Source organism: Ambystoma mexicanum, chromosome 3p, assembly GCF_040938575.1.
Source record: "Ambystoma mexicanum isolate Mex_15411 chromosome 3p, UKY_AmexF1_1, whole genome shotgun sequence".
Classification (NCBI taxonomy): Eukaryota; Metazoa; Chordata; class Amphibia; order Caudata; family Ambystomatidae; genus Ambystoma; species Ambystoma mexicanum.
The window spans coordinates 1030412102-1030437723 of record NC_090925.1 but is presented as its reverse complement, the minus strand read 5'-3'; the positions used below and the strand labels follow the sequence as shown (position 1 = coordinate 1030437723).

General features: G+C 46.3%; 1 protein-coding gene across 3 annotated transcripts in view; it reads left to right on the top strand.

Annotated features, from left to right (window-relative positions):
- The first annotated feature begins 1813 nt into the window (after nucleotides 1–1813).
- Nucleotides 1814–25622, top strand: part of ARHGAP40 (Rho GTPase activating protein 40) — a 645040-nt gene continuing 621231 nt past the window's right edge. Inside the window, exon 1 of one of the 3 annotated variants that reach the window (XM_069652367.1) lies at nucleotides 1814–1967. Coding sequence is in view for 1 of the 3 variants with exons in the window: in XM_069652366.1 (XP_069508467.1) it covers nucleotides 2219–2240 (22 nt within the window). In the remaining 2 variants the exon portion in view is untranslated. Of the gene's footprint in view, nucleotides 1968–2203; nucleotides 2241–25622 lie in introns of those variants that run through there. The other 2 variants (XM_069652368.1, XM_069652366.1) reach the window with 2 other exon arrangements.

The window sequence follows — 25622 nt, the reverse complement described above, 5'->3', positions numbered from 1 at the left end:
TGTGCCCCTTATGCCCCTGTGCTTCTGTGTACCCTTGCCCTCTGCTCCAGTGATGCAGCTATATATCCCTGTGTTGCAGCTATATGTCCCTGTGCTGCTGCTATATATATATCCCTCACTATTACCCGCCCCTCCAGTCCCCTTGATGTCATTGTATGCCCCACTGCGCCTGTGTATCGTTATGTGCTTTACCTCCCTGTTCCCCATGATATTGCTATGTATCCCCTACCCCCGTCCTGCTTTATAACCTCAACCCTCTGTCTCTCTGTCCCCGTCTTGTGCCTTTCCACAAAGCATATGAACTCTGATGTTTCTATGTATCCCTCTATCCCCGTACTGTCGCTGTAAGGCCAGCCCTCCGTCTCCCTGTGCCCCCCATGCCTGTATATCGCTGTGTACCCTGCCCTCCTCTTCCGGTGATGCTGCTATATATCCCTCAGTATTACCCGCCCCTCTAGTCCAGGTGATCCCACTGTGTACCCCACTATACCCACGTGTTGCTGTGTATCCCCCCTCCAATCCCTGTGATGTCGCTGCATGTCCAACTGTACCTGTGTATCGCTGTGCCCTGCCTCCTTCTTACCCATGATGTCACTATATATCCCTCTACTCCACCGTCCAGTCACTGTAAGCTCAACCTTCTGTCTCTCTGTTCCCTTTTTGTGCCCATCCACAAAGCATATACGCTCTGTGGATGAACTATCTTATCACACCATATCATACCACTATGCTTATTCTCTACTCTATACCATCACACAATTAGAGTACAGCTATAACCCTCGATAAATTCGGCCTTGCTGCTCACATATGAACACTACCCCTTAGACACCTCATCACTCTGATAAAACACAGCTATATCCCATGACAAACCGGCCTAGCTGCTCACATTACCGTCCTACAGGCCTAACGCAGCCAGAACCCAGTCTGGGTGCACACCCACCAGACTGCACACATTCAAAAGATATTGCCACCACCACTCCTAATGCTAGGATGCAGCTCACATCAGGCTATTATATCAGCTGCACATATAATTGGTGCACCCACGCACCGTACAACCCTACCCCTCTCTACTCTCTCCACTGACCTGAACTGCGGTCCCTGAGGCCGTTCAACCCACCAGCGCTTTGAGGTCATACCAATGATATATAGAGCGCTATATAAATGCCAAATAACATAACATAACATTAATACTGTAAAGAAAAAGATTACTTTGGCTAGTGAGCGAACTTGAGCAGATGCAGAGCAAAGTAACTGCAAAACCATGTAAATTACAATTATGCCCGTACAACATAGAATCGAGGACCTGTTGTTACTAATGCAAAAAAAGACACAATCCAATTACGTGATTTGGATGACATGTCTTATCATATACTTATTGGATTTGAGGGAGCACACAGGGGAAAAGCCATTTACCCAGGTCCGTTAACATATACGAAATATCATGGGTTAAAATCATCTACTAATATTTAGTTAAAACAGCACAAAAGATTCAAACTTCGAGCATGTAGTAGATTCTTTTAATCTCTACGAGTGTATTAATTTATACATTCGACCTGCATTATTACTTATTTTTAGATGTTGCTTTGCCAATGATGGCGTTAAATTGGTGAAATGAAAAAAAATCCCCAATTTGTAACATTAAAGCAATTGGCAGGGGCAATTTCGGAGTTGTTTGCTGCTTCGCATGATCTCATTCGGCATTCTTCTGAGCAGCATTATGTGCGGATGCTGGGCTTGTCAGCCAGGAACAGGGCTCCTTTAAAACAGCGAACGGCCGGGCAGGCTCAAGCCCCGGCCCCTCCTTTTCCTTAGAGCAGAAACAATTAGAAGCAGAAGGGAGAGTGCCCAGTGATACTAGACGTCATCCCTCGCCTTCTCCACAACCGTTGTATTATGTGCTGCTCCCCCAGCTAGCAACCCAGCGCCCTAGAGGAAGGCGGGAACTGGAAGCGCTAGTACAACAACAGGTGAGGCGGGGCACAACCATGTAGGACAACAGGCGAGGGAGACGAGAGAGGGGACTCCCTTCTTTTCCCAGAGGCTGGCAAGGGGAGGTTCCTGCACCCTTCCCGTGCTCCGGTGGGTTTGGCAAGTTAAACCGTCTGTTTACAATCTCGAATTAGATTTCGACCGAACCGTTGTTAAGGGCCGCTGTGCCCGTTGTCAGGGCATCCTTTTGACTTGTCAATGCCTCCTGCTGGACTGCGCGAGAACGGGAATGTGGAATCAACTCCCCATTGGTACAGTGAAGTCCCGCTTGTGATTTTTGAAAAAAGTGCGCCGACTTGTGTAGCCTGGAAATGAAATGGAGCTGGCAGATCTTCTATTGTTAATGTTAAAGGTATTTGTGCAGTGCACCGTCACCACCGGAGTGTTCCCCAGGCGCTCTGGCGGATCTGGGAAGGGAAGAGGGTAGGAACGTTAGTAGGATTGAGCGGGAGATATTGTGAGGAATTTCATTCGTTTAAAGTGTTACGCCCCTTTTTATTTATTGCAGAAACGTGCAAACGAATTGCACTGAAACAGGGATCCGAGTATAAAATAAAACGTGGTGCTGCACGATAACGTCCCCTAATTTGAAAAAAACAGACGACCTATTTTATCAAGCGTCCTGGACGCATATCCCATTTCGGTATACTTTGAAGAAAATACTGTTTACAAAGTATGGTTTGCTGCTCCTAGTAGTGTTGTTCTTTTGTTTTCCTGTCATCTAATGTATACTATTATATATGGTGTGATGTGTGAGGCTCCGATGGTGAGGAGATTCACGTGAGCGCTCAGGCATGGGCCAGTGAGGCGCATAGCAGACAAAGGAACACACGACTAGCTTGTCTAATGCATAAACCTGGACTGGTGCGAAGCGCATGGTCTGGTGATTTCCTTTAGTTAAGGCCCCACCCCCCAGCACGTGACTCAGTCTCCCGCGACACGTGACATCACATTCCTCCCAAATTTAGAATGCTTTTTCCAACAACACATAGTAAAATTTCATAACATTCTCACAGTCTATTCTAGTCCCTTAGGAGCGCGCCCTTGTCGCTCTCGACCGGTGGTAAACACATTGAACGACATACCCTTGGAGGCGGGATGACGTTCGCGGCTTCTCCCTCAGATGGTAGCAGGGATGGGTCCTCTCCGTCTCTTCCTCTTGAGGGTTCTCTGGTCTGGCATCGTCCATGCGCAGTGTCGGTTCTCGGGCTTCTTGGGGTGCATTGTGTTACTCTGTTGGCCGCGGGGCCTCTGTCGACCTGGTGATTTTGGTTCTTCTCTTTGGCTCCCCGGCCTTTCTTCCCACATAGCCGCTGGGACCTTTTCGGAAGGGAGATACGTTTCTGGTCATGGTCTCACTCTGGTGGCTGTGACCATGCTGTGGTTTGTGGTGCTTACTGTCCATGGTCGGGGCTCAAAGTTTAGTGTCATCTTCTTGGGCAGAGCCGTTTCTTGGCCAGCACAGTGTCTCCTGGCTGCAATTCCCGGTGGCTGGCGTGTCGGGTGTGGCTCTCTTGTTCATTTTGCTTTACCCGTTTTGCCTCCATGAGGGAGATGTCCGGATCTGGGGCTACCCAGTTCGGGTGTACTGGGAGTTCTGCTTGGATCGGCACCCCGAACATGAGGGCTGCGGGGCTGATGCCGGTTGATGAGTGCTGCGTCTGGCGGTGAGTCCTCGGGAAACGGTACACGGCAGTTAGCCATGAGTGGTTGCGTTCCTTTGCAATGCGGATCACTTTATTCTGCGATCCCATAAATCGTTCGGCGTATCCATTGGCTTGTGGCCAGTACAGGGTGATCTTCTTGTGCGTATGTTGAGGTCTTGGTAGAACTGCCGAAGTTCTTGACTCGTAAACCGAGGGCCATTGTGACTCCTGATTTTGGTCGGGATTTCGTGTGTCGCAAATATTTTCTTGAGTGCCTGGATCATTGTCTCTGCGTTGGTGGACGCTACATGTTCGACCTTCGGGTAGCGACTGAATTTGTCCATTAGGACCAGCAAGTATCCTTCTCCCACGATGGTGCAGTATTCTATGCTGACGGACTCGCACCTTTTGTTGCTCCTTGGGGCCCTGATGATTGGCTCAGAGGTTGCAGCTTTCCTGGTGGATTGGCAGGCTGCACAAGATTCTATGAGGTCCATGACCCGCTGTTGCATGCAGGGCATCTACATTCGGGACTTCAGGTATGAGGTTGTCTTTACAATCCATTGGTGCACACTGTTGGCTAGCTTGAGCACTCTCTCCTAGCGCTGTTGGTAATACAATTCAGTTTCCTTTTAGTATTACCCCTTCGGGGGCTACAGTGAGCTTGTGGTGGATCCCAAATATGGCTTGTAGTTTCTCCTGGGCCGCCGCAGCCAAGAAATTCTTCCAGTTCCCCCTCTGGATGGCTTGTGTGGTTTGAGTCAAGATGGTATCTGCCTTGGTCTCATCAGCCATTTCTTGCCGTGTGAGGGCCCACGGTTGGGCGCAAGCAATGACGTGACATACGTGTTCATCCGTCTGTGCAGCGTGTTGTCTCTCTTGTTCTGTAGAAATATATTATGCATCAGGGTTCAGAATGACATCTAATAGACCACGAGATGAGAGCAATGTATACTAGTAGAATGAGAATTCATGAGAATAATAATTTGGCACTTATATAGCGCTACGAACCCTCAGGTATCTGACCGCTGCTTATTATTACCCACGTGTGTGGTGCTCATTTATCGACCTCGGAAGGATGAAAGACTGAGTTTGGCCCCGCCGGGATTCGAACTTGCGTTAGCAGGCTCTGCACGGATGTCAAAGCGAGCGCTCTACTCGCTGTGCCACCTGATTGGCTGACAGCTCAGGAGAACATTGTGCTGAAAGCTACTCATCTTTTTGTGTATGGCCCCTGTGTCTGCATTTTCTACCTTTTGTGTTGTCCTCAAGGGCCAGCATTGCAGGAGGCAGAGACAGAACTATAAAATATCATTTTCCCTCTCCACAGTAACCTAGGCATGGGGGTAAAAATACTTAGGAGAGAAAACGCCACCACCTGCTGTGATGGCATATCAATTACATAATCCTTTACCCTGACTTTACAGTAGGAGAATTCAGCATTCAGAAAGGGCAATAGTTGCTAATGGGAGCTTTTCACAACATTGCAGTGATGCCTGTATTGCTTACTTAAAATAGTCATATCAGTGATAGCACACATTTAGACCTGACGTCAGAGCGGGCTTCTTCAGTACTTTCCCACGTTTGCATTTGATAACACAAATGACCTCCAACCTTGTTAACCCCCACCACACGAAATGAACTTACCTCCCCACTTCTCAATTCGGATGGGAGGATAGCTTGGGGGTGTCGTGTCCGAAAGGAGGACACGGTTAAAGAAATGTGACAGGGCTCTGTCACGTAGCAAGGACCAATGGGGGAGGAGGGGGGCATGCTCAATGAGGATCTTAGACGTGGTACGCAGCAGAACGGGGTGAGCGTAATAAAGAATAAGATTCACATCTGTTAGTCTCTATCCTTTATTATGCGCGCATTTCTCCCGCGAAGGTGTACTTCAAAGGGCCTGGCTCTCACGACGAGGAGACACGAAAACTGGTGACGAGGTTGGGATTGGGGCAGATCCATCTTTCCTCACGACAAGGACATCATTGATCTCTCACTATACCAATCAGTCAATCCCACGGCAGGGCTATTTACAGAACGACCAAGGAGGCACAGAGAAATGAAGCATCTGATGAGGAAGGACCGAGTGCAGACGCTTTTCGCCGATCACTCACATTTGACATGGGAGACCAGCACACTTTAGGACCAAGATGGGAACGAAGACTCGGGAGATTTGAAAATTATTTGGCTGCGTATGAAGAGAATGCACCAGATAAGTGTGTCAGAAGGTTGCTTTTGAATTTAGTGGGAGATGAGAAAGGACCTGATTTCCCCCCCCCCCAACTTTTGCACCTGATGAGGTAAAAACATTTGAAGGACTCAAAGGCGCATTGAGTTCCTACTTCTATCTGCAGCGCAATGTGGACCATGAGAGGCACATGTTCAACACGGCAAGTCAACTGAGTGGTGAATCCTTGGTCGCTTTTGCAACCCAGTGGTGCAAACTTGTAGCTCATTGTGACTTCCACAAGTTCATGAAAGAATAAGCCATTCTACTGCGAATTATAGGAGGATGCCTTTCGACCACTTTTAGAAAGAAACTACTGTGTGAGCCTCTCCCTCTTGCTACAATCTTACAGATGGCAAGAACAGAAGCAAGGGTTGATTCCCAGGCAGCACAAATCAAAACAAGAAAGGGGTCTATGAGAGAGCAAGAATAACAGGTCAGCTAGAGAGGGAGAATCACTTCGCCGTTAATATGCTCTCAAGGAGGTATGGGACGACTAGCCGATGCTTGAGATGTGCCCTGCCATTTCCACATGAAGAGGAAGTAAAGTGCCATGCATTTGGACATAAGTGCTCCAACTGTGGGAGAGACAACCACATGCCCAGAGTGTGCAATGCGCAAGAGTGATTTGTCACATCAAAAACTGCTTCAACTATAGTGACAGCATTCTGGCTTTCGGGAAGGACATGTATCAACACGACCATGGCCTCTAAGAGGTATGCTCAGCACTGTTGCAAGCAGGGTTGATCCTAAACCTGGAAAAGTGTGCGTTTCACAAGAGAAACCTTAAGTTCTTCGGACATGTGTTCTCACCGAAAGCAATGAGCCCAGATCCAGGAAAGGTAGATGCTATCATTGAGATTTCACCTCTGCAGGAAGTAAGTGAAGTACGTACATTCTTAGGCATGGCCAGCTATTGCAGCCGTTACTTGAAGGACTTTGCCACTGATAGCGGACCCTTGAGGGAATTTACCAAACAAGATAAAGAATTTCAGTGGGACCGCAGCTGCGACGAGGCATTCAGGCAGATCAAAAATAGGCATTGGGTCAGCAGAGTGCATGACCTATTTCGATCCGACTAAGTGCACTGAACTCACAGTTGATGCCAGCCCGGTAGGATTGGGTACCATTTTGGCACACCACAGTCCGGGAAGGGAGGGCTCAAAAGCAGTCATTGCGTATGCCTCCAAAAGTCTGTCAGAAGTGGAGACTAAATACTTGCAGCCCGAGAAAGAGGGGTTGGCTGTAGTCTGGGCATGTGAACACTTTCAGATGTTCTTACTCGGTCGTTGCAAACCACAGGCCCTCACCACCATATATGGGAATCCCAGGATCGAGAGGTGGGGGTTACGATTGCAGGACTCCAACTTTTCATTCATACACAAGCCAGGGAAAGAATACAATCCAGCAGACATCATATCGAGGAATCCCCTGGCTATGCATAGAGATGAATCACTGATAGCTGAGGAATACATCGACTTTCTCCGCGCACGAGGAATGTGGTGCGAGAACACACTTACAGGGACAGAACAATGCAGAAGTTAAGGGAGCTTGTAGCTTCTCGGAGATGGAGAGACGTTGATGCGGAGAGTGGAGGAGTGTTCAAGCACGATATGCAGGCATTCCAAAATGTGAGAGAAGAGCTCTCGATGACAGCGGATGACATCCTAATGAGAGGGAACCATATAACCATAGCAACTGACCTGCAACAGCAAGTGGTGGATTTGGCGCACAAGGATCATTGAAAAATGGTTGCCACGAAGCAACAGATAAGAGACGCCATGTGGTTCCCAGGTATAGATGCCATGGTTGAGAACACAGTGGAAAGGTGTTACCTATGCCAGTGTACAGAGGCAATCGTCCAGAACCGTTGAGGATGTCAGAGATGCCGGAAGCCCCATGGACAGATGTCGCAGTTGATTTCTTCTGACCATTTGGATGCAGCAAAGACCGGATGGTCATGATGCCTCCTCTCGTTTCCCTCTTGTGCAGATGATCACTTCCACTGCGGCTAGCACCGCCATCCCTGAGCTGGACAATATATTCTCCGCGTGGGGTATCCCTGAAATACTGTAGTCGGACAATGGGCCGCCATTCGGCATCTCAGAATTTGCAAGGTTTGTGGAGTACTTGGGTGTCGGGCATAGAAAAATAATGCTTTGGACACAAGCCAATGGAATGGTGGATACATTTGTAGGACGTCTCAATAAGGTACTGCAACAAAACAAATTGAACAAAATGTCACTAAACCAAGCCGTATGCAACATGCTCAGAGATTATAGGAACTCACTGACCGGACAACAGGGAAGTGTCGCTCGGAGATCGTTTTTCAGAGGAAAGTAAAAACAAGACTCCCCCCCCCCCCCCCAGGAAGCAATTGCAAGAAAGCATGGCTCTACAGAGAGAGGATGCAGTCAAGAAACAAGAGATGGAAAGATAGGCAGATGAGAGGAGAATAGCAAGAATGTCAACACTACACAAGGGAGATGAGGTGCTTGTGCATCGCAGGCAAGAAAGAAAAAGTGAATCCAAATTCTAGCCATCTTACCCACTAATATCTTGGATCAAACGATCGATGGTTAACTGACCTCCGGGGCGTGTAATCAATATATCATAGTTCAAACTATATTCTGAAGGAAAGGTTGGAGAACAGGAGGAGCCCAGAAGCGGGCGTTAGCGCCACTGGACCAGGCCTGGAAATACAGAAAAGGCCAAAGCGGTGTATCAAGAAACCAATAAGACTGATAGAGGAGCTATGAGATGAACTGTGAGTATATTGCATTTATTTTGTCCGCAAGAGGAAGATGTAATGTCCGGAGAGGATACGGTTAAAGAAACGGCCCGTCTCGTACCAAGCTCCTATGGTGGAAGCCGCCGGACGCATGCACAATGGGGGTCTTAGCCGCAGAACACCGAGAGCGTAATAAAGAGTAAGATGCACCTATATTAGTCTACGTATCCTCTATTTCGCGTGCATTTCTCACCGCAAAGGTGTACTTCAAAGTGCCTGGCTCTCACAACCAGGAGACGCGAAAGAGGGTAATGAGCTCCCCTTGCGAAAAAGACAATGCTGTGCAATGTGGGTTTATTCCCTTGTCCCGAGCTTTGAAGTTGGATTCTAGTTTTAAGTGTCATATAAATCAGTAATAACATATAAGAGAATTAATACTGACAACTTTGGGTGTAGGGCATGGCCGAGTTGCTTTATTTGACAGGAGTTAACTTGGAGGTGTTCCAACATTACTGCCCAGCCACAGGATTCTGACCTAAGCAGCCATTCTAACTTTATTATTCTATTCCTTTCTAGTTTGGGAGGGCTATCCAGGTTTGTTTCTAGGTCTGGTGACCTATTTCTAGCCATTTCTCTTGGGGATTCATGACCCCTCTCATTCTTGGGCTTTCCCCAAATTTGGAGGTGTGGAAGTACTTCAAGACCTCCCCTTTTTTCCTATTTAAAATGTCGTTTCTCAGTAAAAACAAGAATATGTTAAATACCATTAACAAGTGAATCCCCAAACATTAGTGTGTGTAACAGACCTATAAAGTAGCTTTTGCTTATCTGTGTGTGTGTGTGTGTGTGTGTGTGTGTGTGTATATATATATAGTTCTCATTGTATTTAGGAAAACATGCCTAGCAACCCCCTCTTAAACCCACTTCGCTCTACTGCCTCACTGAGTTCTTGTACCCCAGATCACTGTTAGTCTAAGCTTGTGGCTGCACAGTACCCTTGTGGTTCCTAGCAGTACTTTTGTTCAGTGGGTGGAGAGTGTAACTCTGTCATCGCTTCCGGGTTTATTCTTGAAGGCAGTGCTGGACATGGACAAAATATACTGGGCGGAGGAGAAGTACTGCACCACGCTTGCGTGGCGTGGATTGTCAGTGGTGTGGGCAGGAGAGAGGGCGGAGCTACGTGTTGCATGATGTATGTGCCCTTAATATAGAATGCTGCCTGCTTTGCATAGAAACAAAGTGCAGTCCCAGACTCACTGTTTGCCTGGTTCACTACCCAGCAAGGTATATTCCATTCCAAGGGCTCACTCTCTTTCATCCAAGAAATTGTCATGGGTGCCGGCTCCTGGAAGCAATGGCACAGGTATAGGTGGTGTGGCCATTAACTATCCCATCACGTCTGCCATTCATCACATGGTGGCGCTCTAGTCTTTTTCACGGCTCGGTTCGAGGTGCGGAATGGCGGGAAGCATTTAGCTCCTTCACTTCCGGTATTCCACGCGTTGCAACGTCAGAGTTTTCGCTTGTCGATTGTTGCTGTGCTTTGTTACAGCGCTACTGCTCTTTTGTCCCTTTTATACTCCCGGTGCTACCCCCTTTGTTAAGCGTCTCTCGGCAGCTTTCCTTCTCTTTTCACAATACCTTACATGCCCTTCGTTTTACGGGTGTGTGCAACTTTGTTTCCAGTCATCCGCGCTACACTTGCTTCTTTCTTCTGTTCTACCTTTCCCTTCTTCCCTCTTCCGCTATCAGAAGCTGCTTGCGCGGTCCTTCTAGCTTTATGCTCTGTTTTTGTATTTCCTTTTGGCTGTCTGCCTTTCGTGGTTGCCAGTCTCTCCCCTGTTCTCGGCAGCTAAGAAGTTGTTTACCTTTTTCCCTGTCGATCGCATCGGAGCTTGAGTTTTGCTACACCGGAACCAGAATTAATTCTGCTACCTCATTCTGCTGCGGAATTCTTATTACCTGCTCCTGCTCTTCAGCGTACTCTTCCAAGGCCTGACGCATCGGACCTAGGGGTTTTTTTTGTAGCCTAAGGCTTTTTCCCCATATATTTCTACCTGCTTCGGTGGTGGAGACACAGGTAGCCACAGCTCACCGGTGGCAACTGTGGCTTCATATCGAGGCAGGTTTCAATCATCTTCTTCACTGCAATATCGAGAACCTGTAGGATACAGTATGGAGTCCAGTTCCACAGGTGAGGAGTCGAGGAGGGTAGCCGGTCAGACGAAGGGTTTTGTGACAGAAATAATGCCTTTCCAGAATCTGGTCACTGCCCCTTTCTCCGCAAAGTTCTTTTTTACTATCAACTCCTCTTTCAAATATTGGGTCACCAACCTTTTCTTAACACTGGTTGTATTTGTATCAATGCCCTTCTTCAAGCATTGCGGCACCGACATGTTCTTCACACTATTCGTTTAAACCTCTCTAAGTATTGGATCACTGACCCTTTCTTAACATTGTTCGTATTTGTATCAATTTCTCTTTCCAAGATTTGGGTCGCCAACCCTTTCTTAAAACTGTTCATATTTGTTTCAGTTCCTCCAATTACTTTAATTGGGTTTTCTCACGCTGTTAATGGTATGCAACACTTGTTCTCAAGTGCTACGCTTACCCATTAGCTCTTTATGGGCTTACCGCGCAGCTCTGGTGGGTGTTCCTCGCACCCTTCTCTCTTCTTCGGTTCCGTGACTGGGGCACATCCCGTTAGCCGTTGGGTTCCCGCTTTATCTTCCTTTTCTTCTGGCAGCTCCAGTAATCAAGCATTGAGTTTTTCTTGGCCCTGTGTCTGCACGCCGTTCTCGTCCACCTCTGTGCTGCCTTCCACAGTGTGCTCGCCCCTGGCGTTCCAACCAGCATCCACACAATCTGCGTTCTGCTGCAGACTCTGCCTCTCTCACTTGTATTCTGTTCAGCTGTGTGTGTTTTGAACTTCTGCATTAGACACTTTCCAAAGACTAGAATGCTGTTCTCTTACCGCTCTGGTCAGCCTCATTGTTCCATCCCTCTCCTCGTCTCATGTGGTTTTTGGTCCAGAAAACTTGGGAATTCTTTATCTGCATTACAATAAGCCGTACAGTCATGCTGCAAAGGCACATGAGTGTTATCAAGAATAACATCGGAAGGTTTATTTGATTAATTGTTTTCCTGTCTCACTAGAGGTTTTTCTCCCATATGTGGTCCTGCCGCAGACAGCCACCCCCAGGGTCAGAGTCGGGTAGATTCTGCCTTTCCCTGGCCACATAAGAGAAGCTTCCCTGCAGAGAATCAGGGACGATGTTGCTAAATTCATCAAATACCTCACTGTCCATTCCTTGCCCAGAATGAATTGTGGGGTGGGATTGTATATATGGGAATGTGAGAATGGAATGCCACATCTGCATGAGCCAATTCTATAAACAAATAAAAAAAGCAACTATTTCTACAGCTCATCAGTGCCTTCCAGGAATAAAAAAAAAAAAAAGTGCATTGGCCGTGGAGAGTGGTGGCTCTGCAGGGCACTGTTCACTCAGCTCCATGCATCTAGTGATTTCCCTCTCCTCTCCCTCTGGCATCGTTTTCAAATACGTTTGTGGTATGGCTCCTTCATAACTATCTTCATTGATTTCGATACACTTGTATAGCAAACTACTACCCAGTAGTCTATAGGCGCTTGCTGCATACTGCCTACGTGAATAAGTAAGTGACCTGAACAGCATAAGGGAGGTGATGCAGCGAATAGCGAAAAGCAGCCCATTCCAAATTTGGCTGGATGAAGAGAAAAATTCCTACCATCCTTGGTGCTATGGTGAAAAGCAGGGGCTTGCCAAAGGTGTAGGGTAACACATTCAAGATTTTTGGCAGTAGATGTTGAGTCAATTTAATCAAGCCAGAGGATAGGGGCCATATTACTGATATATAAAAAGGCTTGAAAAGCATTTTAACTGTATTCCACTAGCCAATGTAATGAAGACGTAGCATCTGGCTGACATATGGTCTCAGTCTCCAAATCCGACGCACTGCAGCATTTTGGGCCCTCCTTGGTACAGATGGGGACAAGCCCTTCTAGAGTATGTTGCAGTAGTCCAATTTGGAATTCGTTTTTGGCTTTCCTTGTTTTTTCCTACACATGGGATTTATAAAGCGCAAACCTAGCTGGGAAGCAGCTAGATCGATGTACGAAGGGGGTGCACCAAAGGGTTAGAAGTGTGATGCAGGTGTAGCATGCAGTGTTAGTGGGAGGGGGAGAAACGGTTCAGGGGAGTAATCCGTGATTGGCGAGCTGTTCTTTGAAGATTAGGGTCTCTAGGTCCTACCAGAAGTGTAGCATGGATATGGCCTGTCCCTGTGTTGGTGGCTTTTCCTGTAGCATTTTCCATGTCCTCTCTCCCCCGCACCTCATCCCTTCCTACAACCCATTCTGTTCTCTTCGCTCATTATCTCTTCCCCTAAAGTGCTCATAGTTTTGCTCATGATGCTGAGCTTTCATTCTTGCTACTTTCCCATCTTTACTTAAGACCTACTTACTTTCTTCTCATTCTAATTTGATGACGTTTATGTTTTCGTTCATTGCATTTACTGTTGCTTGTATTTGTAACTGATTGTTTAAATGTGTACTGCGTTCATTATTTAAATGTGTACTGCGTTCTAGCGAAAATGCTTTATAAATTTAAATAAATAACAAACATCTAAGCACTTGAATTAGATAGCATGTGAAACAGTGAATTCTTTTTTTTTTTTAAATAAACCTTCATTGTATTTATTCATGGTAGGGCTGCTTTGGTCTGCCCTGCATCCTGTCTGGGCCATAGCAAAGCCGTCAGTGCCTGGTCTGCAAAACACCAGGGAGGAAATGCTTGCAACCCAGCTGTGTTCTTTATTGTAAACCTGTGCATTTCATTGTTGGAAACCGGCTACTTATGACTGTGACTCACATCCATCATTGGTAAAAGCACCCCACTACATAATTTTTGTCAGACGATAGGTATCGTCTACCCTTTTTTTTTTTGTTTTTAAAAAAAAGTGAAATTGCTATTTTGATGTCTCAAATCAATGTATTGTTTGATACGTGCTTGAGACCAGATTGACAACATTATTGGTGATCCCTAGAACGAGGGTCTGCTTAGAAAATAATGCCACAAGGTACCATGCCAGCCTGATGGTTATTACCAATACGTCACTTGTGACACACTACAGTTTCCTTTTATTTGTTGCTTAATAATTTGTTTGAAATGCAATATAATGCATTAACATAGGCAAATGCTCGGTATTTACAATGTTTGTTCAAGATCACAAGGTTGCCCTTCAACACCATCCCCCCTCGCACTTATGCTGACCCAGGGACTAGTGGTTGTCCAACTCCAGGCCTCAAGGACCATCAGATTTTCAGGATACCTCTCATTAATATTCTTCAGATAAATTTGCATGCAATCATTCTAAATGCATGAATATTCTTTAGGGATATCCTGAGAACCGGTCAGTATTCGGGGCCTAGAGTTGGACAACCCTGCAGGAAGCTTCAAAATCCTAATTTGAGGGGCACTGGGCATCGACCACTAATGGACACTAAATAAGTGCTGCTTAATTGCTTTTTATTACTCTGACAGTAAAAGTGTTAAATGTAGCTTTATATTTCGGTCTCTTGAGCCCAGAACCTGGAACTATTGGTGGGGCTCAAGCTCCACCCGCCAATAGTAAATGCCACGAATGCCATTGTATATTGGCCGTACGTGAAAGACTATTTTAGTGTTTTCCCATTGGAACCAAAATTCGAAATACCATTGCCTATGCTTCACCGTGCACATAATCGTGAATGCGCTCTGCACAACACTAAGCCATTGCACCTCTCTCTGTACATAATCCTGGAAGTGTCATAATGTGGGGCTGTGTAGAGATCAGCCACCCCCCCATTCCCTGCAGAAACCCATTTCGTTTGTAATAACTGACCATGACGGACCAAACTCTAAGCTGTTGCTGCCACACCTGAGCAGGCGAACGGCCTCTCAGGTTCCCCCAAAAGGATATTATATGCACCCTCTTTCTGCTAGTTTACAGAAGATGTTGCTTGTAAATATTTCCATGCCCTCTATGGATAGGTGAATCCGATCTTGATGGAAAGCTCCCTGTTCAATGATATGGCCAGTGTTTGATGAATGTGAGGCCAGTGTATTTACAGAAATATTCCAATGCTTTGTTCATTTTTTTCCCCTTGATATTTCTATTGCTTTGTTAGCATTTGCCCCAGCCAGTAGTAACTGGGCATTATTTCAGAAGGCATGATTTTGGGCTTTCTTCAGCAATCTGAAAATCTACTGAGCGAGCTGCACGTTTATGTAAAAAGTTCCTTTCTCCCCCTAGTGTCCAGTCATTCCCGCCCAGACGTAAAATGAGGAATTCTGGGGGATCCTTGCAACCTATTGGATCTACCAACCAGTCATGGAGGTCACCCCACTTCAACCCCATGTTCCCCACCGTGAGGGGATTGTCTTATTGAACTGCAACCCTTTATTTGTGTCTTCTAACCACCTTCCTGCTCGTGCCACAAATGGGTGGCCCCATTAAATCTGATCTTTTCTGATGTCACTTCTCTAAGATTCTGACTTCCAGCACCCACCCCCTTAATTGTTTTCTTGCCCAGGCCCCATCCAAGCGGAGTTTGCTGCCGCCACGCAAAAAGAATGTGACCCAAATTCTGAAGGTTCCCAGCCCGCTATTCTTATTGCTTTTCTAAATACTGTCATAAATTAAAAAATGCATAGTGACTTGCCACTCTTGTGTATCAGTAACTGGCCCTATGCATGTGGGCGGATGAGAAGGAAAGCCTTGTTTGTACCTACGGTACATTATCTGTGGTCATCGATACTATATACATTAATCCGCCTCCCTCACACCGCCTGATCTGTCTTGGACCTCCTCAGAAAAATTGTCATGCTTTCTCTTTCCATGGTAATGTCTTTGAATACTAGCCATCTGAAGTTGTGTTTTTTTTGCTATTATTTCGCTAATCCTAACTGCCCGAAAATAATTTAGTTTGAGTGCACCTCTGAATAGTGTTGTTTCTTAATCATCTGCACAGACTTTGTGTAGTGCCTCTAGCCTTTGGCATATCTAGCTAATGTGCTGTGAGTGGGATCAATCCCCCCGGCCAGCCTGACGTAGTAAGAGACTGCCGACAAATGAGATGCTGCTCATGACTTTTTCTTATTCTACTTAAACGCCCACTCCAGAAATTCGTGTATTTGCCCCCCTTTGAGGTCCTTAATTTTCTTCTTTTAAATTTGTTTTCATTTTCTTTTACAACAGTGTATGGATGTTCCATTCCACAAAAGTATAATGGGACAATTCAAGTTTGATTGTTAACTTTCATGTAACACCTAAAAACATGAACTTCCTTCTCCCCATCCCGGCCCCTTAACTAGCCTCTGTATAGTAGCTTGTTCTACTTCCTGTCACTTGTTTCTGTTCCCTTCCGCATTATAAGCATGGTCTCTCTTCCTGAGACACTGTTCCTTTGTTCTCACGTTTCCGACTTGAATAGAGTTGGTGTAAGTTCCGTCCACTGTAACATGCCCTACCCTGGATCTTGTTTTTGTACATTAATCGCCTGTTTCCATACTTCGGTCTCAGCCATTGTCCATTTTTGCAACCACCCTTCCACAGGCGGGCCTGTCCTGGTTTTCCAGTTCATAGCTATACAGCGCTTGGTCAACACATATGCTAAGTACTTCAATTTCCCCAGCGCTTTCCTATTCTTACTCCTCAGAAGAGTCCCAGTATACAGGCCGCAGGGGATTGAACGTCTATTTCCCCATTAGACAGTTTATGAGCAATGTCTTCCCAGAGCTTCCTTCTAATTGCACATCCCCAAAACAAATGTAGCATTCCCACGTTTTCCATGTTAAATTTGGGGCAACTCTGTCTAACTACCCCTTTAAATTCTGCTATTATCTTTGGTGTAAGTAGGCTCTCTGTATTACATACAATTGTAGCAGTTGCAGTCTCGCATTTCTGGAAGCCGCCTTGTGATAAGGAGTTACCTTCAACCATTCCTTGTCTGTGAAGGACTTGCCCAACTCTACTTCCCATCTAGGCCTGGTACGTAGCTCCCCGCCTGAGTTATTGTCTAATAAAACATCATACAACCTTGATAGGGCGTGCCCGCCCTCTGAAATATTTATTATCGTTTCCACTTCCTAACTTTCCATCGTGTCTTCCCCTACTAGTTGCCACCTTTCCTTAACCGTATTCACAATTGATTGGTGTAGGAGTTATTGTCTGCTATGTATTCCTGTTATTTCTTTAATTCTTGAAAACTTAATAGGGTAACATTCCCCCCTCAAATACACAATTGTATCAATCCCACACTTCTACCAATAAATTTGCACGCTGGCCCTAAGCCCTCTATTATCGGTCATAACCGCTGCTAAGGGTATGTGTGGCGATATTGTGTCTTTGATCTTGAGTTTTTCGCAGGTTCTACGCCACACTTGCATGCCCAGTTTCACCAAGCGTGGGTATTCCCGTGGTTCTGGTGGGTGTACCCACAATAAGTGTTTTGAAGGTGTTGGAGTGTTGTGTCCATTGTAGGATTGTCCGCTGGCCAGCCTACCACGTACTGCATCTGGCATGCTAGGTAGTATCGTTCAGAATTCAGGATTCTCAGCCCTCCTCTATCGTAGGGTCTTTAAAGAGTACTCGGCGCCACTCTGTGCCTACCACCTTGCCATAAGAAATTCCTACACTCTTTGTCTAGTTTTGCAAATAATTGTGTGGGGATGTTGTAGGAGATATTCTCAAAGCAGTGCAGCATCCTGGCCAGCGCCACCATTTTCAATAACGCTGCTCTCCCCATTACCGACAATGGCAATTTACTGCAGAATTTCATTGAGTTCACTAAACCCTCCAGTACCATAAGTGTTCATTGTGTGTGTTCTTGCTTTGGGGGCGGACGGGGTATGATAAATATCCAGCCACAGGTATCGGAAGTTACCTGTCACCCACAGGAGTGATGGTGTCGGTAGCTCTGCTTTACCTTTCTCAGCAAGCTTGGCTAGCGGGAATAAACTGGATTTACTTCTGTTGATCATGATTCCCGACAGCCCAGTAAAGTTATTGAGTACGTCTAATATATGTTGCAAGTTCGTCTCATGGTTTTGTAAATACAATAGCATGTTGTTCTCATGCATGGACACTACATGCCACAAACCATTTGTTCTGATTCCTGCTTCTTGGTATTCTTCCCTTAGCAATGCAGCTATTGGTTCCATTGCTATGATATAATGCATCGGGACAGCGGGCAGCCTTGTCTGGTGCCCTTTTGTAAATCCCATTTATCAGAGAATATGCTGCCCGTTCTGAGCCTAGCCATTGGTTTAGTGTAAATCAGTTTTATCCATTGCATATATTTGGACCAGAATCCAAATTTCTCCATGGTCGCATAGAGCCAATCCCAGTGGACTGAATCAAATGCTTTCATTGCATCTAGTTAGGCCACCACACTGTGCCCCTCCTAGCCTTTTGAACCCAGTCTTTTGTACTACTAATAACGTGATGTAACCTCCGTAGGTTCCAGGAAATATTCCTTCCTGGCACATATTCCATTTGGTAAGGACTTATTAGGTCAGTTATGGCTCTCATAAGCCTCTTTGCCAGTATTGCTGTGAGAATGTTGTTATCCTGATTAAATAGGGACAGGGGCCACAGTCGATTTGTATTTTTATTGGGCTTGGGCAGAGGAATGATCACAGCTTCTCTCATACTTTCCGGGAGCATTCCTGTTTCAAACGCTTCTGTGTATACTCTCAGCAGGACCAGTGCAAGACTGTCTGCATATTATTTATAGAATTCGCCCAGCAGCCTGTCCATGCCTGGTGCCTTACCTGAAGGCAGCATTCTGATTATGGCTACTACCTCTTCTCTCGTTTAAAAATAAATAAATAAATAAAAATATATATATATAGATTCTTTTATTTGTTTATTGGCATTTTGTCAAATACAGCAGTTGAGCGACATTAAGTCGTACAATTATAACATCTTACTTAATGCCTTGACAGGCCAATAAATCTGAACAGTAAAGAAAAAGCCAACAAACAAGGGAGGGAATAACCAATATTGAGAAAGGGGGAGAAATAAAGGAAACCAAGAAACCAACCAATAGTGCCACAGGGTTATGTGTTCATAGTGTTCTCAGTCAGTACTGCATTTTACTTCAGTTGAGGAATAAATCTCTGTGATTTAGTGTTCTACACAGCAAGGGGGCACCTATGTTCTGCTTCACTACTGTCAGCGCCTCAGAAGGGCTGACAAGAGACTGTCATGATGCCTGCCCCCGGGCAGCTGGACCAAACCCATCCGCCCCGGAAGCAGGCATTCAGACATTTGCTTAAACCTCAGATGCCCCGGCTAGGGGCTGTCTGGGTTTAGTCCTGGCGCCTTAGGCGCCAGGCTCATAGTTGGAATCAGTCCTGGCGCCTAAGGCGCCAGGCTCATAGTCATCACTTACCTCAGGCAGACCATGCTGCACATGCTTCCAGGCCAACGTGAGACCTGGAAGGGACTATTTTTCCACAAGGACTACTTTTCACTCGGGTGTGGTTCTAGGGACTTCTTACCTGGGACTACTTTTGAAGCTATTTAAACCACGCCCGATCTACAACACACGCTTCGCGTTATTCTGCATTTGGCAGCGTAACGCTCACCGTGCCTGCAAACCTGCATCCAGTCTTCTGCCACGCCCGTCTCGAACACGGAGCTCCTAGGAGAGAAAGGAAGATGGGAGAAGAGGTTAGATTACGGATTTTAATCTATTCCTTACCTGATTTCGGATCTTGCATCACTCTGAGCCTAAAGGGACATTCTTTCGGCACGCATCGTATTCCAGCTGCAGCGCCGCTCCATTTTCACCAGCCCATAGCATCTCCGACTCGGCGCTGCCTCCGTCATTTTCTTAGGTGATTTTCAACATCTGGGGAAAAGACAAGAAAATAGCAAAGTGAGCCTAAAGAGACTAAAAAGACAATCACTTTTATTACGAGACTCACCTGATTATCACCGGAGGCTTTATCCTTCAATACGCCGCATCTTCTTAGGCTGCATCTAGGAAAGAAGGAAAAAACAATGAGCTAAAGTCACGCAGCTTTACAGGATAGTTTGGGTGATACAGACTCTTACCTGAACGCCGCCAGCGACCTCCAGACAGGATTTGTCGCCGCAAATCAACCGGGGAGTGCAAGAGTGAACATTGGACATTTTGAACTCTTTAATCTTGGCAAACTCCGGAGTCAATAATCGTCCAGAACTCCAGCACCTAAAACCAGTGAAGCAACTGAAATCTACGCGCCCCTGCATGCCACGCAGGATGGAGAGCTCACCAATCAAAAACATAAGGTGAGGACACTGATTGGGGATATCGGAGGTGGCAAGTGGGGAAATCGGGAGCAGGGGAGGGGGTCTGCATTCACACCCATGGGGCTAAATCCCTTTCTCCATCTACAGGAGAATACTTCTAAGAGTCAAGCTTACAAGACTGAGGGGGTCCGTCCAGACGGTCATCTTTGCCCTACGCTTCACGTTGGTGGAGGCCGCAGCTGTCCGGGTTCGATCTATGCCCCTGTGGGAACCAGGTGAGCGTAACAGACTTCATTGCCCAGGGTAGTTCATGGTGGTTTGTCGTCGGAGGGATAAAGGGCAGTGCTAAACAATGCCTTCCATGCTTCGAAAAGGAGACCTACCACTCCCTCATGCACATTTATAGCGTGTCCCCATGCTTATGTTTCAGCTGCATTCCACCGCTGCATCTCTTTTAGCCATACTTCAATCTGTGGACCTCTACACGATTTCCACGTCATAGCTATACATCTCTTACCCTGTATACAGGCTAAGTCCATAAACCTAGAGACGTGTTTGTGTTTAATGGTCCTGGTGTACATTCCTAGTATGCATTCCTGTGGGGTCCATTTGTATCTGGTGATTCCTTAGTTTTCACCATGTATGTTTAATTTTAGTCCAAAACCTTTGTACAGTATTACATTCCCAGAACATATGCATCATATGGCCACCCGCCTGACTGTTGAATTTAGCAACCCTGGATGGGATCAAGTACGTGCGGTGAAGAACGTTAACCTGAAGGAGTCGGAACCTAGCATTGTGTGAGCCATTTTTACTGTGGCTAAGTGCCCACTGCCACTGTTTCTGTGAACGCTGCCCCCAGATCTGCTTCCCATCTTGACATGAGCTTAGTGTGGTCAGTGATCGTGCTTTCCATTAGGGCCTTGTATAATCGAGACACCTGTCTCAAGCCGTTTTCCAGGTCATACATAAGTGTTAGGAGCACATTCAGTTGGGGCTCAGTTGGCCAATCCAGCCAAATGTGTCTAGCAAATGTAGTTATCGGTATATATCTCAGAAACTGCCCCTTCGGGTGTCCCTCTTTCTGAGTGAGGTCTGGAAATTCTCTAAGTACCACTGTTGTACATGTCCCCCCCCCATGTTGCAATGCCCACCTCCTCCCAGCATTGTGCTACTTTCAACTCTTGGGAGTCCCACTGTGTCTTAACTAATATGGGTCTGTGCTGAGAATAGGGGTATGGAAGTTTCAGGATTTTCGTCGTTCGTGTCCAGACTTGTCTGCCCACAGACAATAGTAACGGTTGAGTAGCATGTTTACTTGGTGGGTACCAAGAGCTTCTCTCCGTCATAAGGGACGGATCAGGGATTCCAATAAGTTGTGTTATATGTTAGGTTCATAGTCCAACCATTTGGTAATAAAGCTAAGCTGAGCTGCCAGGTAATAGTATTCTAATTTCGGTAGTTGGATTCCACCTTGTTCAAAGGTGAGTGTCCGTATAGTTGTGGATCCTAGGGCCCCATAAGAAGGTTCTAAGGATGGTCTCTAGTTCTCGGAAAACGGGGGCTTTAATATAGTAAGTGACCTTTGTTTTGTAAATCCGTATAATAGACGTGGTAATATGATCATCTTCGTAATGGCCACTCTGCGCATAAGCGAGACCAAAACACCATTGATTTTTTTTTTTTTAACTCCCTCCACTGCTCTTAGCTTGTTTAGGGCATGCATCTGTTCTGGGGTGTGTGCAACCCTTATGCCTGTACCTGAAGAAATCATGTTTCCTCTTCAATCTCCAGTCCAGTGTCGGGGTTCATGTAGTGTTGTTCAGCCCAGCTAGGGGAAAAAGGCACAACTTGCCTTTATTGAATGTGATCCCAGACAGTTTCGCAAAGTTGTCTAATATTTGTAGTATAGTATCTGGGGCAAATTGTGCTGTGGGTATGATAGGTAGAGTAGCACATCATCCGCGTACAATGAGAGTAAGTGGGTAGAGCTCCCAACACGTATCCCAGCCCCGGGGAACTCTTGTCTGAGAAATGCAGCAATGGGTTCCAGTGCCAGTATATAGAGCATTGTGGAAAGAGGGTGTTAGGCAGAAACCTGTGCATTTCCCTCTGGGACCACTGCAAAAGATTTAAGACTACAGGTGTTTGGCAGTAAACCCACTTGGTAGCAGTCTGTACCACACAGATTCACTTGGTAGCTGTGGCTGAGCAGTCAGACCTCCCTCAAGGTGAGTTAGGCAGTATACAGAGTATTCACAATAGGTCAAAAGAACACAGTAGAACAAGCAAACACTGACCAGAGCTTGGTGTTAAAGAGATATAATTATTTATTTAAAAACACATCTAATAAAACGCACTGGCACTAATATCAAGCAGTTCATAAACACGGTCACTAAAAGATATACACTCCCTTCAACGATTAGTTAGACAAGTCTTAAGTAAAGCAACACTTATTTTGAGACAGCGGTGAGCGTTTAACGAAGATGGCACTCTAATCAATCGGTTTAGAAGGGAGAGAAAGGCAGAGCAAAGATAGAAACAGATCCCAACACTTTCGGAAGAACACAGTAGGAGAAGAAGGCAGGTTAAAACCGTAAAGTCAAAGTTAACGAGGCCGGACCCACTTTAAGAGACTCCGGTCGAAATATGTCCAAGGTCACACGGTTCAAAGTTCCCAAAAGTCTTGCAATAAGTTCAGAAAGAGTTGGACCAAAAAGAAAGGGACCAGTTAGATGGTCAAGATGGCCAGCCCAGTCCTGGCGGACACAGTACCTTAACATGGGGAGAATACTCCAGCGGGGGCAGTTGTTCCTGGCAACGGGTGCAAGTTGGTGCTTCGTCCGGGGGAAGAGAGGATCTCGTCGGGGAGGAAAGCGGGAGTCAGTTGCACTGCCAGGGAAGAAACCAGTCGCAGAGTTCTCAATTAAAAGGAGCGGTCCTTTTATTCGCGGTCCAGTGGTAAGTGGCTATCAGGTTGCCGGGGTGCTTGGCACAGGCAATTCGACCACAAGACGTCCTGGGATGCGAGAAAAAAAAGGTAAACTGGTTGTGCCCAACAGTCAGGGGAAGAAGACTCTCCAGCCGGGAGATCTTCTCTGTCGTTGGGAAGTGGTGAGTCGGTTCAGCAGGGCTCCACCGGTGGTGTCGTCGTAGCAGGTCGGCTCAGCTTCTCCCTCGTCGGATTTTCAGGTCCTGTGGCGACTTCTGAAGTTCCAGCCCCAAAAGCCCTGCTTTTATGCAGCACACCCCCATTCACTCAGCCTAGCTGTCAATCAAACATGCTACCACTTGGGCCAATCACACCAGAGTGCGACTTGAGTTACCAAGGTAACTCAGTCCAGGGTGCCTAAACCCCCTCCCACACCCCCTGTGGTACCCAGACAGGGTGGCACCACTTTTGGAGGCTTCTGTGGAGAAGCCTGCCAAAAGTGGAACAAAGGGCTCGACCTTTGGTTTGGAGTTACAGAGGCGAACACAAACGCCATTTTAAAACAGAGTTCTGGCAGAAAATACCGGTGAATTAATATTAAACAAATAAACCGGCGGTATGTTCGAGGCTATAAGAATTAAATAATTAAAGTTGGTAGCCTCGAACAATGGGAAAATCCAATAGAGATATATTCGCGGTCGAATATAAAAAGTGGTATCCACTGCTGAAAGGGGCCCCTAGGGGTCCCTCGTGCTATGGAAACAAGGCAATGACCATACACGAAAAGATGCGCCAGACACGAGGTTCAAATTCCCATGCTAGGGTTTATTGCAAGCAAAAATAGTATCAATTGGCCAATTCTGATCTCACGCCCCGCGACGTGAGTTTCCTAGACCTCGAGGGACGCAAGAGAGCGAATTACGTACATCAGTTACATATATACAAAATGTATATCTACAATCAGCAATGTCTTGTTTAACACCCCTCTTTATTAAGTTCCTTTGAACTCGGGATGACGATGGACATATCTGACGAGCATGACGATTATGACACTTTCGATGTCTATTCTAGTAACAATGTGCAATTAGAAAGTGCGGAGGCATCTTTTAATTGTTGAACAGAACACGGTGGTTCTGTTCTTGGAAGCAAGCGGCACACGGAGGAAGAGCCACATTCCAAGCTTTGCTATCTATGAGGTACTATTCGTGTCCTGGGAGCCGACACGTTCTAAAGGGTCTTGCGGGGGGGGGCGTAAGAAAAGCATAATTCAAGCCTTTAGCTGTATTATTCTAACATATTCTACCATCGTACGAGACTGGCTGGCAGCTGTGAAGTGATTAAATGCCCTGCAGCTCTCTCCCAAGGCTACAGAGAGGGAGCGTGGGCATTCCTCTCTGGGCTACTCATGAGGAGTTTCAACAAACTCTTCAGTCCCCCGACCTTGTCCTTTCATATTCAGACAACAATGTTAACAGTTGAGCAGAGTAAGCAGAATCCGCAAGAATTGCAAGCTGCAAAACAGTTTTTTGGACAGAAAGCAATGAGCAATGGTTAACAAGCAAAATGGCGATTCTTGCTACATTTAAAATGGTTGCTCGTTGGTCAAGCATAGCAGTTTATATTTCTATAATTCGGTGCATAAGACGGTTGGCCCACGCCCATCAAGTTACGTCTATCATTCAAATGAAGGGTATTCATTTTTCCAGATTGACACTGCCACCAGCCAAAACTCGATCGGGGGGACGGAGACGTGCCCCCTCGAACAACAGACCCCGGGGCAATCGAATTGCCTCGACCAGTACGTCCACAATATGATGGTTTGTACTGATTTCTGTTCATAATTTGGGACTAGCAAAGCCAATGGTGACTTTACATGCCCTAGGAGACAGTAGTCAGTCCCAGGGTATGGAGTCTATGTTGGGGGGGGGGGTCACTATGACACCCCTGTGTTACTGCACGGAGGGTGCTGTGTAACACACATAAGAAAAACATATGAGACCCTTTGGAGTAAAAGACCCCATAGCCCATGAAACACATTAACATTCAAAGGAAGACCATAAATCATGTCCAAGAGGGAGAGAAAAAGAGTCTCATTCTTGGCAGGAGAAAAAAAACAAACTCCAGAAATCCAGCAAAGCTGCTGGGGGACTCACTAGGTTAAGAAATTCAGCCTAAATGGAGAATTCTCCCTAACAGAGGGCATCCTTGGCGTGTCCCTCTCTGGATGTCCCACAATTTGGATATGTGTTGGCCTGTTCTGACTCTTGCGGTGGGGGAAGTGTAAAGTATTTTGACCCATCTCCTAAAATATGACCCGAAACGAAAGCTCTTCTGAGCAGCCTCTATCCACTCCCAATAAACTGAATCAAAAGCTTTAACCGCATCCAGTGATGCCACTACATAATGCTCTGGCGTAAATTCAAGGTGGTGCTGCAACGCAGTCCAGAAACGGTTTGGTCTCAGTGTATTAGTGTCGCTATACAGTGACGGAGTCGGAATGCAAGCATTGTCATCGGTAATTGAACATCACAATTTAGCATAGCCAATGGTCTGTATGAGTCGCATGTATCTGCTGGTTTGAGAATGGGACTATCTATGTTTCTCATATTGTGTCAGGGAGTTTCCCTGCTCCAAGGCCTCTTCAAAGACCTTTAAGAGTGTCAAGGCTACTATACCTTGATAGGTTTTGTAAAATTCCGCCGGGAGGCCGTTGCTTCCCATCGTCTTCCCTTGGGCGGATGCAGTGATCGCTTCCTCCAGATCTTGTACGGT